The sequence below is a fragment of the Oncorhynchus mykiss genome, chromosome 8, assembly GCF_057628025.1.
Source record: "Oncorhynchus mykiss isolate SJ-2025 chromosome 8, ASM5762802v1, whole genome shotgun sequence".
Taxonomy (NCBI): domain Eukaryota; kingdom Metazoa; phylum Chordata; class Actinopteri; order Salmoniformes; family Salmonidae; genus Oncorhynchus; species Oncorhynchus mykiss.
In genome coordinates, this window is record NC_143029.1 from 69,116,938 (window position 1) to 69,134,751 (window position 17,814).

Here is a 17,814-nt window from a genome sequence, read left to right on the forward strand (position 1 = left end):
CCTCTCTGTCCCCCCTCTCTCTAGCACTGTGCATACTGTTAGTCTGACTCCTCTCTGTCCCCCCTCTCTCTAGCACTGTGCATACTGTTAGTCTGACTCCTCTCTGTCCCACCTCTCTCTAGCACTGTGCATACTGTTAGTCTGACTCCTCTCTCTGTCCCCCCTCTCTCTAGCACTGTGCATACTGTTAGTCTGACTCCTCTCTGTCCCCCCTCTCTCTAGCACTGTGCATACTGTTAGTCTGACTCCTCTCTGTTCCCCCTCTCTCTAGCACTGTGCATACTGTTAGTCTGACTCCTCTCTGTCCCCCTCTCTCTAGCACTGTGCATACTGTTAGTCTGACTCCTCTCTGTCCCCCCTCTCTCTAGCACTGTGCATACTGTTAGTCTGACTCCTCTCTGTTCCCCCTCTCTCTAGCACTGTGCATACTGTTAGTCTGACTCCTCTCTCTGTCCCCCTCTCTCTAGCACTGTGCATACTGTTAGTCTGACTCCTCTCTGTCCCCCCTCTCTCTAGAACTGTGCATACTGTTAGTCTGACTCCTCTCTGTTCCCCCTCTCTCTAGCACTGTGCATACTGTTAGTCTGACTCCTCTCTGTCCCCCCTCTCTCTAGCACTGTGCATACTGTTAGTCTGACTCCTCTCTGTCCCCCCTCTCTCTAGCACTGTGCATACTGTTAGTCTGACTCCTCTCTGTCCCCCCTCTCTCTAGCACTGTGCATACTGTTAGTCTGACTCCTCTCTGTCCCCCCTCTCTCTAGCACTGTGCTTACTGTTAGTCTGACTCCTCTCTCTGTCCCCCTCTCTCTAGCACTGTGCATACTGTTAGTCTGACTCCTCTCTGTCCCCCCTCTCTCTAGCACTGTGCATACTGTTAGTCTGACTCCTCTCTGTCCCCCCTCTCTCTAGCACTGTGCATACTGTTAGTCTGACTCCTCTCTGTCCCCCCTCTCTCTAGCACTGTGCATACTGTTAGTCTGACTCCTCTCTCTGTCCCCCCTCTCTCTAGCACTGTGCATACTCTTAGTCTGACTCCTCTCTGTCCCCCCTCTCTCTAGCACTGTGCATACTGTTAGTCTGACTCCTCTCTGTCCCCCCTCTCTCTAGCACTGTGCATACTGTTAGTCTGACTCCTCTCTGTCCCCCCTCTCTCTAGCACTGTGCATACTGTTAGTCTGACTCCTCTGTGTCCCCCCTCTCTCTAGCACTGTGCATACTGTTAGTCTGACTCCTCTGTGTCCCCCATCTCTCTAGCACTGTGCATACTGTTAGTCTGACTCCTCTGTGTCCCCCCTCTCTCTAGCACTGTGCATACTGTAAACGCCTTGGAGCCTCCATCAAGTGCTGTGCTGAAGGATGTGCTCGACTGTACCATTACCCCTGCGCGGGGGCGGCTGGGACTTTTCAGGATATCAGGAGTCTCTCCCTCCTCTGTTCAGATCACATAGAACTGGCCATCAGCAGATGTGAGTCCAGCAGCACTAGATATACATCTTCAGTTGAAACATTGCTGTCATAAGTAGGACCCAGAGTTTTTCTGGACCAGGATAAACTCTGGGCCCAGACATTAGCTACTCACAATCTCCATTCCCTAACCAAAAACATTCCATCTGAAATGTGTCCCTTTTCTCTTCCCCCCCCCTCTCCTGCTCTCTCACCCCTCTCCTGCTCTCCCCCCTCTCCTGCTCTCTCCCCCCTCTCCTGCTCTCCCCCTCTCCTGCTCTCTCACCCCTCTCATGCTCTCTCACCCCTCTCCTGCTCTCACCCCTCTCCTGCTCTCACCCCTCTCCTGCTCTCTCATCCCTCTCCTGCTCTCTCATCCCTCTCCTGCTCTCTCACCCCTCTCCTGCTCTCTCACCCCTCTCCTGCTCTCACCCCTCTCCTGCTCTCTTATCCCTCTCCTGCTCTCTCATCCCTCTCCTGCTCTCTCACCCCTCTCCTGCTCTCTCATCCCTCTCCTGCTCTCTCATCCCTCTCCTGCTCTCTCACCCCTCTCCTGCTCTCTCCCCCCTCTCCTGCTCTGTCACCCCTCTCCTGCTCTCTCCCCCCTCTCCTGCTCTGTCACCCCTCTCCTGCTCTCCCCCCCTCTCCTGCTCTCCCCCCCTCTCCTGCTCTGTCACCCCTCTCCTGCTCTCCCCCCTCTCCTGCTCTCCCCCCCTCTCCTGCTCTCTCCCCCCTCTCCTGCTCTCTCACCCCTCTCCTGCTCTCCCCCTCCCTCTAGTTCCAGACGACTCTATCTGTGCACTTTGTGACAGCCCCGGGGAGCTCCCTGACCAGCTCTTCTGTACCAGCTGTGGGCAGCACTACCACGGGTCCTGCCTGGACATGGCTGTGACTCCGCTGAGGAGGGCCGGCTGGCAGTGCCCCGAGTGCAAGGTCTGCCAGACTTGCAAGTGAGTCAGCTTTCCACTGCCCCATCCGTCCACCCACATACCTGACCCTGTATTGAGTTGTGTGCGTGTGTGTTGCCGTCATGTGTGTGTTGCCGATTTAGTTTGTGCTACCTCTGGTTTGTGAGTGTGGCACTGTTCTCTAGCCTTTGACCTCAACCAGACCAGTCACTGGTAGCAACTGAGTCTGCGATAAATTGACATCCTCTCTGAAATGTAGATTAGGCTAACACAATGACTCTTTGCCGTGTGATTTCTCAATATACATTAGTCTTGTAGATAAGGGCACAACCATTTTTAACACAACAGGAGCCTATAGACTACAGAGCCAAGACAAGCCATGTTGATGCCGACCATCTGTTATGTCAAAGAATACATCTCATTCATACCTCCTCTCCTTTTCCCTGTGCGTAGGAACCCGGGTGAGGACGATAAGATGTTGGTGTGTGACATGTGTGACAAAGGCTACCACACCTTCTGCCTGCAGCCGGCCATAGACGACATCCCTACCAACGGATGGAGGTGTCAGGTGGGAGATGTAACGGAAGCTGTGTTGTGTGTGCTGTGTTGTAGGTCTATGGAATGACTACATCATATAGATATGTTTGTTCTTCTATGGTATGTGAAGTGGACTAAAGGTTTGTCTTCATTTTCTGTGTCAATTTGTAAGAACGTTGGTTTAAAACTCCCACAGTTCCCATTGAGACATTCAGCTGTCGTCTAGGCTACCCGTGTTGAGAATATGACCTTTTTGGTGGTTGTATCTGTGCTTCCTGTGGTAAGGAAATGACTCACACATGCAGCCCTTTTAAAGGGTACATTTTAGCCTCAGACCCTGTAGCATTTCAGATAATGCGGCAGCCCGTGTGTGTGAACTGGTGAGTGTGTGGACTGGTGGGTGCGTGCGTGTGTGTGTGTACTGGTGTGTGTGTGTGGGTGTGTATGTGTGTTTTGGTGTGTGTGTGTACTGGTGGGAGTGTGTGTGTGTGTGTGTGTGTGTGTGTGTGTGTACTGGTGTGTGTGTACTGGTGTGTGTGTACTGGTGTGTGTGTGTGTACTGGTGTGTGTGTGTGTGTGTGTGTACTGGTGTGTGTGTGTGTGTGTGTGTGTGTACTGGTGTGTGTGTGTGTACTGGTGTGTGTGTACTGGTTTGTTTGTGTGTGTGTACTGGTTTGTTTGTGTGTGTGTGTACTGGTTTGTTTGTGTGTGTGTACTGGTGTGTGTGTGTACTGGTGTGTGTGTGTGTGTGTGTGTGTGTGTGTGTGTGTGTGTGTGTGTGTGTGTACTGGTGTGTGTGTACTGGTGTGTGTGTACTTGTGTGTGTGTACTTGTGTGTGTGTGTGTGTACTTGTGTGTACTTGTGTGTGTGTGTGTGTGTACTGGTGTGTGTGTGTGTGTACTGGTGTGTGTGTGTGTACTGGTGTGGGTGTGTGTGTATGTATTAGTGGGTGTGGGTGTGTACTGGTGGGTGTGTGTGTGTACTGGTGGGTGTGTGTATTGGTGGGTGGGTGTGTGTGTGTGTATTAGTGGGTGTGGGTGTGTACTGGTGGGTGTGCGGTGGGAGAATCAAACCGCATGCGTCGTCATCCCCTGCCTGTGGCCTCTACCCTCTTCCTCTGTTGGGGTAGGTGGCGCACAGTGCCTGTCTCGGCTGCCAATCAGCTGCTGTTGTGGTGGGTTAACATCCTATCAGCTGCAGCGGTGGTGGCGGGTGGGGACCAGACACCTGCCAGGTGGTGGAACATCCTCACACTCACTCAGTTTCTCCTTCTCTCTCTGAGTCAGCAGCACGGCAGGAACACAGTCCACACAACACAAGCAGCAGCCAACCCTCTCCATCTCTCTTCTCTCCCCCACTCTTGAGGCTGCTGCTTCACGCCAAGGCACTTTAGTTCTGACTGAAGCCTCATCTGAACGTCTTGGAGATGAATGAAAACCATATGATTAACAATCATTGCTCTAGTTTCCGTTGTGTTTCTATCTCTTTCCTACTCCAGAACTGCAGAGTGTGTATCCAGTGTGGTACAAGGACGAGCGGTCAGTGGCACCACACAAGCCTGCTGTGTGATAGCTGTGTCCAACATCAGGATCCCGCCCTTACCTGTCCACTATGTGCCTGTATCCTGGACCCTGAGCACCAAAAAGACCTGCTCTCCTGCCACAGCTGTAAAAGGTAGACACACAGAGAGCACGTCCATTGTTCATTCTGTTGTATATCTCCTTATGGAGTTGTTTTAGCCTCGTCTTTTTCTATTGATGTGTGGTGGAGTCCTACATCTTCATCTGTCCTCTGCTTCTAGATGGCTCCACCTGGAGTGCGAGCGCCAGTCGTCAGGCCAAGCAGACATCCAGCCCAGCCAGGGCTATGTGTGTTCAAGCTGCAGGCCTACTGGATCACCACCACAACAGGCCCCACTGCAGGCAGAGGAGGAGGCGGAGGAGATGGACACAGGAGGCCTAGAGCTGAGCCCACAGGCTGCTATTCAGATGCACACAGAATCAGAAGCGGTTGTTCCAACGCACACGGATCTAGAACCTGGAGCTAAGCAACTGTGGTCTCCTTCTCCAATGCACAACGACCCAGAAACGCAATTACAACCCGTTCCAATGCCCACAAATGCAGAACCAGAGCCTGTCCAAGCCACCAACACTGTCTGTGAGAACGCCCTTGAGGATAGCCAGCCACAGCAGGCTACATCAGACCAGCAGCCTGGTAAGTCTATCTTTTGTCTGACTGGGTTATTTGTGTCTACTCACAGAGGCAAACTGTGTATTATGGTTACCAAGGTTAGCCATGTGTTTGTTTTCCTGTATCCCCCTTAAGAGCGGTTTGGCAGGTGGACTCACTAGAGCGTGAGGGATTTGTTTGTCGCATGGCTTGGATTATTACTTTAGGATTGTTGAGAGGTGGTATGAAAGGAGAGAGGTGTGGTTTTCTGAGCATCCACGGTCGAGCAGCAGTATCACTGATTAAGTTATAAGTCCCTTGTTGTGTGTAGATGAAGGCAGTTTGGTCTGGATGAAGACCAGAGGGAAGCGTTGCTCTGTCTGCTCTCTCTCTTATTCTCTGCCATGGCTCACATCAGACTGACAGCCATTCATTATCAGGGGCTTGGTTTCTAAAGGCTTCAATAACCAGATGGGCTTCCATTATCACAAGATTAAAGCCATGAAAGCATTGTCTTTGTAATTATTTTGCTGTGAAAAAGCAGCACTTTGTAGCCTATTCTTCCGTTGGTTCTCCTGAGGAGATGGTTTCTTGTTGCTCTCTGTCCTTGTTTCATAGCATGACCTGGGTGAACAGAACACCTGCCTACTGGTTCGTGTTCAGTAGGGTACACCACACTGTGGCAAAATGTTTTGCAATGGAAAACAAAAATCTGTGCTGTTAATTAGAAGTACAGGTTAGAAATAGAGGTTGACCGATTATGATTTTTCTCTACCTAAATAAAGCCCATACCAATTAATCTGACGATTTTGATATAAATTTGTAATAATGAGAATTACATCAATACTGAATAAACAATGAACCCTTTTATTTGAACTTAACAAAATCTATTTAGTCTCAAATATATAATTAACATGTTCAATTTGGTTTAAATAATGCAAAAACACATTTTTGGGGAAGAAAGTAAAAGTGCAATATGTGCCATGTAAGAAAGCTAACGTTTAAGTTCCTTTAAAAAAAAATATATATATATATATATATATATATATATATATTTTTTTTTTTTTTTTACCCCTTTTTCTCCCAAATTTCGTGGTGTCCAATTGTTGTAGGAGCTACTATCTTGTCTCATCGCTACAACTCCTGTACGGGCTCGGGAGAGACGAAGGTTGAAAGTCATGCGTTCTCCGATACACAACCCAACCTAGCCGCACTGCTTCTTAACACAGCGCGCATCCAACCCGGAAGCCAGCCGCACCAATGTGTCGGAGGAAACACTGTGCACCTGGCAACCTTGGTTAGCGCGCACTGCGCCCGGCCTGCCACAGGAGTCGCTGGTGCGCGATGAGACAAGGGCATCCCTAACGACCAAGCCCTCCCTAACCCGGACGACGCTAGGCCAATTGTGCGTCGCCCCATGGACCTCCCGGTCGCGGCCGGTTACGACAGAGCCTGGGCGCGAACCCAGAGTCTCTGATGGCACATCTGCCATCCGGGAGGCCCGCACGTTTAAGTTCCTTAATCAGAACATGAGGACATATTAAAGCTGGTGGTTCAATATTCCCAGTTCTTGAATATTCCCAGTTAAGAAGTTTTAGTTTGTAGTTGTTATAGGAATTATGACACGTCAACTATTTCTCTCTATACCATTTGTATTTCGTATACCTTTGACTATTGGATTTTCTTATAGACACTTTAGTATTGCCAGCCTAATCTCGGGAGTTGATAGGCTTGAAGTCATAAACTGCGCTTTGGGTCAAGCATTGCTAAGAGCTGCTCGCTAACGCAGTAAAGTGCTTTTTGAATGAATGCTTACGAGCCTGCTGCTGCCTACCACCACTCAGTCAGACTGCTCTGTCAAATATCAAATCATAGACTTAATTATAATAAACACACAGAAATACGAGCCTTAAATCATTAATATGGTCAAATCCGGAAACTATCATTTAGAAAACAAAACGTTTATTCTTTCAGTGAAATACGGAACCGTTCCATATTTTATCTGACGGGTGGCAATCCTAAGTCTAAATATTGCTGTTACATTGCACAACCTTCAATGTTATGTCATAATTATGTACACTTCTGGCAAATTAATTACTGTCTTTGTTAGGAAGAAACACAGTTCGCAATGAGCCAGGCGGCCCAAACTGTTGCATATACCCTGACTTTGCGTGCACTGAACGCAAGAGAAGTGACACAATTTCCCTTGTTAATATTGCCTTCTAACATGCATTTATTTGAACTAAATATGCAGGTTTAAAACAATATACTTCTGTGTATTGATTTTAAGAAAGGCATTGATGTTTATGGTTAGGTACATTTGTGAAGCGAATGTGTTTTTTTCTAGAATGCGCTTTTGTTAAATCATCCCCTGTTTGGCAAAGTTGAATTAGGCTGTGATTCAATGATAAATTAACAGGCACCGCAATGATTATTTGCAATGCTGGACAAGCTAATTAAACTTGTAATATCATCAACCATGTGTAGTTAACTAGGGATTATGTTAAGATTGATTGTTTTCTATAAGATAAGTTTAATGCTAGCTAGCAACTAACCTTGGCTCATTGCAGCCACAAGGTCCTTTTGATGCTGCACTCGCGTAACAGGTGGTCAACCTGCCACGCAGTTTCCTCATGGATTGCAATGTAATCAGCCATAATCAGCGTCCAAAATGTCCGATTACCGATTGTTATGAACTTGAAATCGGCCCTAATTAATCGGCCATGCCGATTAATCGGTCGACCTCTAGTTAGAACCTCCCTATTTCACTCCCTTTTAAGAAATATTCTCTATTGAGCACGCCCCTGGCGCCTATATTCCTCCTCTCTCTGTTATTATACCTTAGCAAGGCTTCTCTTCTCAATAGTTTCCATGGGCAACAGAGCCTATTGCTCACATACGTACTAGTAGCTATGCAGGCTACGTCTCTAGCATGAAAGGAGTGACCCTGAACGCAGTGACCCTGCTCTACAGACCCTAGGAGGGGCAGTACATATCCACTCAGGCCTGTGGGGAAGGCTGCCTGAGGTAGAGTGCTGTAGCAGGTGAATGAGCTGCAGGGTATTACTATGGGACCTAACCTGGATGTCCACCCTCTGTCTAGACTAGACCTGACAAGACACAGGCAGACAGATCAGGAATCTGTGGTGGAGGGAGGGGAGCAGTGCTGATAATGACGGATAACTAGGGCTAGGCAATATGGCCTAAAACTCATATCTTGATGTTTTTTCTCTCCAAACTTCTGGGCGATTCACAATATATATCTTAATTTAAAGAAATATGTTTTCTCTAAATAAGCTTTGTTATACAGTTAAACGTCAAATCCACTGCATTTAAAACAGTCAACAACAATGTAATGAATTCAGAGGTTGTGTAATTATACCAATGCTGAATATATTCCTTCCACAACCATAAGACCCTCTAATAATTACATGATTTTAATCATGATCAAAATAGCTTTTTTTAATCACTGATCTGCCTTTCAGGTCCGTCTATAAAAATGTGCTTTTTGTTACAGATTTAACCAGAACCATGCATAATATGTAGCAGGCATTATAGAAAATGAACACGGGTCTCATAAACCATCTCTCAAGCACAAGCCCACGTGCTAGTTAGTAGCCAGCTAATATTTAAAGTTTAGTTCAATTAGATCTAGGTGTAATTTCACTGTCTCTGAATTCTGCTAACAAGGCAAAACAGTTGAATTGTTATGAATAGACCCTTCTGTCTTTCTCCAACGTTATGATAGCCTGTCCACTTTGTTCAGATGTTGAAATGTAGTGGTCTACCTTATTTCTCAGAATGAGTTGCCAATTCCTTATGTACTTGTTATATGGTTCTTGCAGGTTTATAAAACACACACTAAACAGCTAGTATAGCAATCTTTATTTGACTAAAATGCTGGTAGCCATATGTGGTATCGTATTGTGAGTGCGACAAACTGAGCATTCATTTCCCAGAATGAATGTTCATTCGTTTTAGTAGTGTCTGCTCTGCTCAAAATGTGAGGAGTTGAAACGGTTGGAAAGGTTAACTTCTCTATTACAATAAAGAATGTCTCCCTCCATGTGTTGTGGTGTCCATATGACTTCTGTTGGACCAAACCTCAAATGCAAATAGCGAGTTGAAACCGTTTGTCAGAGAGGAAGAAGTGATCTCTCATCTTTGTTGTTGTGATTGGTAGGGGAGGGGCTTGGGAGAAAGAGGCGAAGCGAGATCTTTCACTCTTGCCAAAATCTGTCCAAAATAAGCCATATGCGCTTAATTTGAAACTAAGCTTGTGGCCTGCTTTTGGGACAACTCCCATTGTTAGGGCAGAGCATCTCGTCATTATATACAGATCTCTGGTGTAAATGGGAACGTGCATAGCACAGAAGGAGCGAACAACACCAAAAAGACAATGTGAGAAGCGGACATAAACGCTCATAAAAACATAAATTGTAATTAATTGAATGAATTCTACATATTGCCCAGCCCTACGGATATCCAGGCAGTAAGACAGTGACGGGTCTATGCTTCGACATTCGTGGCTGTTTAAAACACCCCTGCTCCTTTCTTTACCACACACTCTCGCGTTCACAGACACACAGAAACACAGACAGGAAAGGGAGCGAACAACTTTGAAATCCTATTTGTATGTGTGTGGGCTCCTGTCCTAAGCAGCAGTGGTGTTGTTTTCTTGTGATGCTGCTGTGTGAGCTGCTGGCTGTGATGGGAGGCTGGTGATTAGGCCTGTGTGTTGGGAGGCTGGTGATTAGGCCTGTGTGATGGGAGGCTGGTGATTAGGCCTGTGTGATGGGAGGCTGGTGATTAGGCCTGTGTGATGGGAGGCTGGTGATTAGGCATGTGTGATGGGAGGCTGGTGATTAGGCCTGTGTGATGGGAGGCTGGTGATTAGGCCTGTGTGATGGGAGGCTGGTGATTAGGCCTGTGTGATGGGAGGCTGGTGATTAGGCCTGTGTGATGGGAGGCTGGTGATTAGGCCTGTGTGATGGGAGGCTGGTGATTAGGCCTGTGTGATGGGAGGCTGGTGATTAGGCCTGTGTGATTGGAGGCTGGTGATTAGGCATGTGTGATGGGAGGCTGGTGATTAGGCCTGTGTGATGGGAGGCTGGTGATTAGGCCTGTGTGATGGGAGGCTGGTGATTAGGCCTGTGTGATGGGAAGCTGGTGAATAGGCATGTGTGATGGGAGGCTGGTGATTAGTCCTGTGTGATGGGAGGCTGGTGATTAGTCCTGTGTGATGGGAGGCTGGTGATTAGGCCTGTGTGATGGGAGACTGGTGATTAGGCCTGTGTGATGGGAGACTGGTGATTAGGCCTGTGTGATGGGAGACTGGTGATTAGGCCTGTGTGATGGGAGACTGGTGATTATTCCTGTGTGATGGTAAAGAACTTCTAGGGCACTTGGTCTACCAGCCTTTCATCTCTCTATTGATTGGGGCCTCCCTCGAGGCCAGAGGCTTAACACCAAGGGTTATATCCCTAAACTATACTTGATGCTTTAGCTCTGAAGTCAGGCGTCCTCGATCTGGCCCCTACATCCTCTACTCCACTCACTGCCCCTTCCAGTTTCACACATGTAGAGAGAAACTGTATGGGATCAATATCGTGCCAAATGTATTGTGTGAACACAACATGCATTTTGTATTTGTGTATCATGATCTGTACAAATAAGTACCAATCCACAAATGTAAATCACCAATCCACAAATGTAATTCACCAATCCACAAATGTAAATTACTATCCACAAATGTAAATTACTATCCACAAATGTAAATTACTATCCACAAATGTAAATCACTATCCACAAATGTAAATTACTATCCACAAATGTAAATCACTATCACTATCCACAAATGTAAATCACTATCCACAAATGTAAATTACTATCCACAAATGTAAATCACTATCCACAAATGTAAATCACTATCCACAAATGTAAATTACTATCCACAAATGTAAATTACTATCCACAAATGTAAATCACTATCCACAAATGTAAATCACTATCCACAAATGTAAATCACTATCCACAAATGTAAATTACTATCCACAAATGTAAATTACTATCCACAAATGTAAATCACTATCCACAAATGTAAATTACTATCCACAAATGTAAATCACTATCCACAAATGTAAATTACTATCCACAAATGTAAATTACTATCCACAAATGTAAATCACTATCCACAAATGTAAATTACTATCCACAAATGTAAATCACTATCACTATCCACAAATGTAAATTACTATCCACAAATGTAAATCACTATCCACAAATGTAAATTACTATCCACAAATGTAAATAACTATCCACAAGTGCAATTCCAAATCAAATCAAAGTTTATTTGTCACGTGTGCCGAATACAACACCTTACAGTGAAATGCTGACTTACAGGCTCTAAGTGCAAAAAAGGTATTAGGTGAACAATAGGTAAGTAAAGAAATAAAACAACAGTAAAAAGACAGTGAAAAATAACAGTAGCGAGGCTATATACAGTAGCGAGGCTCTAAAAGTAGCGAGGCTACATACGCTGGTTAGTCAGGCTGATTGAGGTAGTATGTACTTGTAGATATGGTTAAAGTGACTATGCATATATGATGAACAGAGAGTAGCAGTAGCGTAAAAGAGGGGTTGGCGGGTGGTGGGTGGGACACAATGCAGATAGCCCAGTTAGCCAATGTGCGGGAACACTGGTTGGTCGGCCCAATTGCGGTAGTATGTACTGAGGTCGACCGATTATGATTTTTCAAGGCCGATACCGATTATTGGAGGACCAAAAAAGCCTATACAGATTAATCGGCCTATTTTTTAAATTTATTTTTTAAAATGTATTTGTAATAATGACAATTACAACAATACTGAATGAACACTTATTTTAACTTAGTATAATAGATCAATAAAATCAATTTAGCCTCAAGTAAATAATGAAACATGTTCAATTTGGTTTAAATAATGCAAAAACAAAGTGTTGGAGAAGAAAGTAAAAGTGCAATATGTTCCATGTAAAATATGTGCCATGTAAGAAAGCTAACGTTTCAGTTCCTTGCTCAGAACATGAGAACATATGAAAGCTGGTGGTTCCTTTTAACATGAGTCTTCAATATTCCCAGTTAAGAAGTTTTAGGTTGTAGTTATTATAGAAATTATAGGACTATTTCCCTGTATACCATTTGTATTTAATTAACCGTTGACTATTGGATGTTCTTATAGTCACTTTAGTATTGCCAGTGTAATAGTATAGCTTCCGTCCCTCACCTCGCTCCTCCCTGGGCTCGATCCAGCAACACAACGACAACAGCCACCACATCGAAGCAGCGTTACCCATGCAGAGCAAGGAAAACAACCACCCCAAGGCTCAGAGCGAGTATCGCGCGCTAACTAGCCAGCCATTTCACCTCAGTTACACCAACCTCATCTCGGGAGTTGATAGGCTTGAAGTCATAAACAGCGCAATGCTTGACGCACAACGAAGAGCTGCTGGCAAAACGGACGAGAGTGCTGTTTGAATTAATGTTGACGCGCCTGCTTCTGCCTACCACCGCTCAGTCAGATACTTAGATACTTGTATGCTTAGTCAGATTATATGCAACGCAGGACACGCTAGATAATATCTAGTAATATCATCAACCATGTGTAGTTAACTAGTGATTATTATTGATTGTTTTTTATAAGATAAGTTTAATGCTAGCTAGCAACTTACCTTGGCTTACTGCATTTGCGTAACAGGCAGTCAGTCTCCTTGTGGAGTGCAACGAGAGAGAGGCAAGTCGTTATTGCGTTGGACTAGTTAACTGTAAGGTTGCAAGATTGGATTCCCCGAGCTGACAAGGTGAAAATCCGTTGTTCTGCCACTGAACGAGGCAGTTAACCCACCGTTTCTAGGCCGTCATTGAAAATAAGAATGTGTTCTTAACTGACTTGCCAAGTTAAATAAAGATTAAATAAAGGGGGGAACAAAAAAAAAAAATTCAGATTTCCGATTGTTATGAAAACTTGAAATCGGCCCTAATTAATTGGCCATTCCGATTAATCGGTCGACCTCTAGTATGTACATGAATGTATAGTTAATTCACTATCCACAAACATTTTTGTATATTTGTAAATCGATTTATTGCATTAGAATTTAGATATGCACTATCCACAAATGCAATTCACTGTCCACAAACAAACACCCTTTGATTTGCAGGTAATTTCCAAGGGCCTTAAGTAAAGTGACTGCCATAAAGATTTTCACATAGGAGAGATTTGCGCAAACATGACAGATATGGCCTGCAACTCCATATTTAGAAGTGCTTAGGTCACCTGACTTTTGGCAGGGATTTGACGACAAGACATTTTTTTTTGCACGCTTAGAAAGCGATTTGTATTTCTAGAAAAAAAGGTTTGTTCACATAGAAAGCGATTTCTAAAAATCACTGGCAGCCTCTCGTTCGGCCATCTTGATGCCTGCCTTTCAAGGCTGCAGAAAAATATAGTATGGTAACCATAATATGTTAACCATATGTAAAACCATAGTATGCCCAAAGTAAATCATCGAAACCCTAGCCCTAGATTACTCTACATTTGCAACACTATTGCGGTGTACACCCATTCATCGCTCAAATAGTTGAATTAGCTGGCCAGTGTGAGAACTTATTTTCTACGACTACAACTCGCTTTCTACATGTGAGAACTTTTCAAATTTTTCTTGTCGTCAAATCCCTGCCAAAAGTCAGGTGACCTAAGTGCTTCCAAATATGGAGTTGCAGGTTTGCCATATCTGTCATGTTTGCGCATATCTCTCCTATGTGCAAATCTTTATGGCAGTCATTTTACTTAAGGCCCTTGGAAATTACCTGTATATCTAAATTCTAATGCAATAAATCGATTTACAAATACAAATCAAAGGGTGTTTGTTTGTGGATAGTGAATTGCATTTGTGGAAAGTGATTTACTTTTGTGGATAGTAATTAACATTTTTGAATTGGTGATTTACATTTGTGGTTTGGTACTTATTTGTACAGATCATAATACACAAATACAAAATGCATGTCGTGTTCACACAATACATTTGGCATGATATTCATTCCATAAAACTGCATCAACTCTGAACTCTGTCTGTATGCACCATCCATTCAAATGTCATATTGATACCCTGTGGCTCGTGTCGGCAGTTGATGAGGGAATTCAGTCTTATATATTCAGAATGCAGGTATACAGTGCCTTGCAAAATTGTTCCTCCCCCTTGGGGTTTTTCCTATTTTGTTGCATATCAACCTGTAATTTAAATATATTTTTATTTGGATTTCATGTGATGGACAAACCCAAAATCTTCCAAATTGGTGAAGTGAAATGAAAAATAACTTGTTTCAAAAAATTAAAAATAATAAAAACGGAAAAGGGGTTCGTATGTATTCACCCCCTTTGTTATGAAGCCCCTAAATAAGATCTGGTGCAATCAATTACCTTCAGAAGTCACATAATTAGTTAAATAAAGTCCATCTGTGTGCAATCTAAGTGTCACATAATCTGTCACATGATCTCAGTATTTATACACCTGTTCTGAAAGGCCCCAGAGTCTGTACCACCAAGCAAGCGGCACCATGAAGACCAAGGAGCTCTCCAAACAGGTCAGGGACAAAGTTGTGAAGTACAAATCAGGGTTGGGTTATCTGAAACTTTGAACATCCCACGGAGCACCATTAAAAATATTATAATTTTTTTTGAAAGAGTATGGCACAACAACAAACCTGCCAAGAGAGGGCCGCCCACCCAAACTCACGGACAAGTCAAGGAGGGCATTAATCAGAGAGGCAACAAAGAGACCAAAGATAACCCTGAAGGAGCTGCAAAACTCTACAACGGAGATTGGAGTATCTGTCCATAGGATCACTTTAAGCCGTACACGCCACAGAGCTGGACTTTATGGAAGAGTGGCCAGAAAAAAAGACATTGCTTAAGAAAAAAATAAGCAAAAACGTTTGGTTTCACCAAAAGGCATGTGGGAGACTCCCCAAATATATGAAGAAGGTACTCTGGTCAGATGAGACTAAGATTGAGCTTTTTCGCCATCGAGGAAAACGCTATGTCTGGCGCAAACCCAACACCTCTCACCATCCCCACAGTGAAGCATGGTAGTGGCAGCATCATGCTGTGGGAATGTTTTTCATTGGCAGGGACTGGGAAACTGGTCAGAATTGAAGGAATGATGGATGGCGCTAAATACAGGGAAATTCTTGTGGGAAACCTGTTTCAGTCTTCCAGAGATTTGAGACTGGGACGGAGGTTCACCTTCCAGCAGGACAATGACCCTAAGCATACTGCCAGAGCAGCACTCGGGTGGTTTAAGGGGAAACATTTAAATGTCTTGGAATGGCCTAGTCAAAGCCCAGACCTCCATCCAATTGAGAATCGGTGGTATGACTTAAAGTTTTCTGTACACCAGCGGAACCCATCCAACTTGAAGGAGCTGGAGCAGTTTTGCCTTGAAGAATGGGCAAAAATCCCAGTGGCTAGATGTGCCAAGCTTATAGAGACATACCCCAAGAGACTTGCAGCTGTAATTGCTGCAAAAGGTGGCTCTACAAAGTATTGAATTTGGGGGAGTGAATAGTTATGAACGCTCAAGTTTTCAGATTTTTTTGTCTCATTTCTTGTTTATTTCACAATAATAAAGTGGTAGGCATGTGTAAATCAAATGATACAAACCCCCAAAAATCCATTTTAATTCCAGGTTGTAAGGCAACAAAATAGGAAAAATTAATACTTTCACAAGCCACTGTACATTCAGTGCTCCCAAATTCCCTATCAGGCCTAGGCTGTTTGGTGCCGTGTTATGCTAAGTGAATTGTGGCATAGCACAAGGCAAGATTGATTGTGCGATCATGCTGTATTCTGTATTTCTTCCACCCAATATAATGTTAATTAAAGTTATTAAAATGAGCTGTCCAGATCCTCCTCATCCACTAAGACCTAACAGCAGGCTTATCATGACTATAATGATAGACAGCAGAGTTTTCCACAAGCGCCGGCCAATTGCTCATTTTCAGCAGGGTACTTTTCCCACTTAAATTAAGTAGGCTACTTTTCAATTCGCTAGTCAGAGAAGTCTGCCGAGCTCTCTCCCACTAGAATGAACGATATGCATCTTCTAGAGATCTATTGATAGCACAGGCGCCTGTCAATCACAAAGTGAGCGATGACAGGGAAACACTGCTGGTTTTGACATTCTGCTTTCTGTTCCGCCTCTTTGTACCCGGTGTGTGTGTTGTGTGGGCTGTGGTTGCAGTCTAATTTCTTTACACGGAGGGAGAGAATATGAATTTGCACGTCCTATATAATCTGGTAGTGAAGAATCGAAAATAAATTCACTTAGCCTATTGTTTTTCTGGCACATTCATAAAAAAAAAAAATGTGTGTAGAGTCCAACAATCACGTTGTGTCCAGCCAGTGGATCTCGTCAGTCACTGGCCTGAGCATTTTCGCATTCCAGTTCAACATTTACCTGCTCTGTCTTGGTCTACCATTGAAGACTACACTTGTAAATGTCATGCTATTTGTATTTGAGTAATATGATTGGCCGTTCATTCAAGCACAACCACACTCCTACAAGTCCCAATTTATGGAGCACTCGAGCAGTATATGAGGTGATGCCTTCACAACACACGCAAGCCTTCCAGAGCAAAAATTAATAAATAATAACTTACCTAGTTAAATAAAATGTCAAGATCTCTTTTGGAACATTTGTTTTTAAGGAGCAGTGTCCTATTTTCAAATATTCTCATAATGACATACTTTAGAAGAAGAAAAAAATATATGAATACAATGCAATTCTAAAGAAGAGTAATGACTTGCCTTACTAAATTATATTATACTTCTTTTTCATACATACCTAACGAAACATAGCCTATTAATAGCTGAATATATATAGAGAGAGCATGCCAACATATAGGCTCTGCATGACCCCAATGCATTTAAGAACAACACCATGTCTTGGCCAGTAGAAATGCTATTTGGGCAAGTAGATTTTTGGCCAGTAAGAAAAAAAATGTAACATTGGACCCTGGCGTGTTTCATATGCAGCCACCAAACTAGCATTGACCACCTAACCACCCCCATCACCGGCTTCAGTAGAAAATGTATCGGCGACGTTATCCCCACGGTGAGGGTTCACTGCTTCCCCAATCAAAAACCCTGGATTATCACAGAGGTTGGCGCTAAAACTAAAGGACAGGGCTACTGCACACAGAGCTAACGCAGACAACCCTGAGGCTACGGCCGAGGACAGGAATAAGTACAAGAAGTCTCCTCCTCAGAGACATCAAATGAGCAAAAGGACAATATTGGAATAAGGTGAAATCATACTACACAGGCTCTGACGCCCGCCGCATTTGGCAGGGGCTACAGTCTGCCCAACGATGCCTCTCTTCCAGACAAACTCAATGCATTTTATGCACGCTTTGACAACAACGACATCGTGCCTGGTGTGAAACCGTCACCGACCCAGAGGATTGGGTGATCTCGCTCGCCGGGGCAGAAGTGAGAAAGGTCTTTAGTCAGGTCAAAACCTGCAAGGCCGCAGGGCCCAGGGCACATTCAGGGCACATTCTCATAGCATGTACAGAACAGCTGGCAGACATACAGTGGGGCAAAAAAGTATTTAGTCAGCCACCAATTGTGCAAGTTCTCCCACTTAAAAAGATGAGAGAGGCCTGTAATTTTCATCATAGGTACACTTCAACTATGACAGACAAAATGAGAGAATAAAAA

The 17,814-nt window shown here is 44.3% G+C and overlaps 1 protein-coding gene across 7 annotated transcripts in view; it reads left to right on the forward strand.

Annotated features, from left to right (window-relative positions):
- Nucleotides 1-17,814, forward strand: part of LOC110530401 (histone-lysine N-methyltransferase 2C) — a 139,275-nt gene that overhangs the window by 59,191 nt on the left and 62,270 nt on the right. For all 7 annotated transcript variants that reach the window (XM_036986029.2, XM_036986030.2, XM_090182397.1 and 4 more), the window contains exons 7-11: nt 1,304-1,466; nt 2,222-2,393; nt 2,805-2,919; nt 4,388-4,563; nt 4,691-5,103. In XM_036986029.2, coding sequence (XP_036841924.2) covers nt 1,304-1,466; nt 2,222-2,393; nt 2,805-2,919; nt 4,388-4,563; nt 4,691-5,103 — 1,039 coding nt within the window. The remainder of the gene's footprint in view (nt 1-1,303; nt 1,467-2,221; nt 2,394-2,804; nt 2,920-4,387; nt 4,564-4,690; nt 5,104-17,814) is intronic.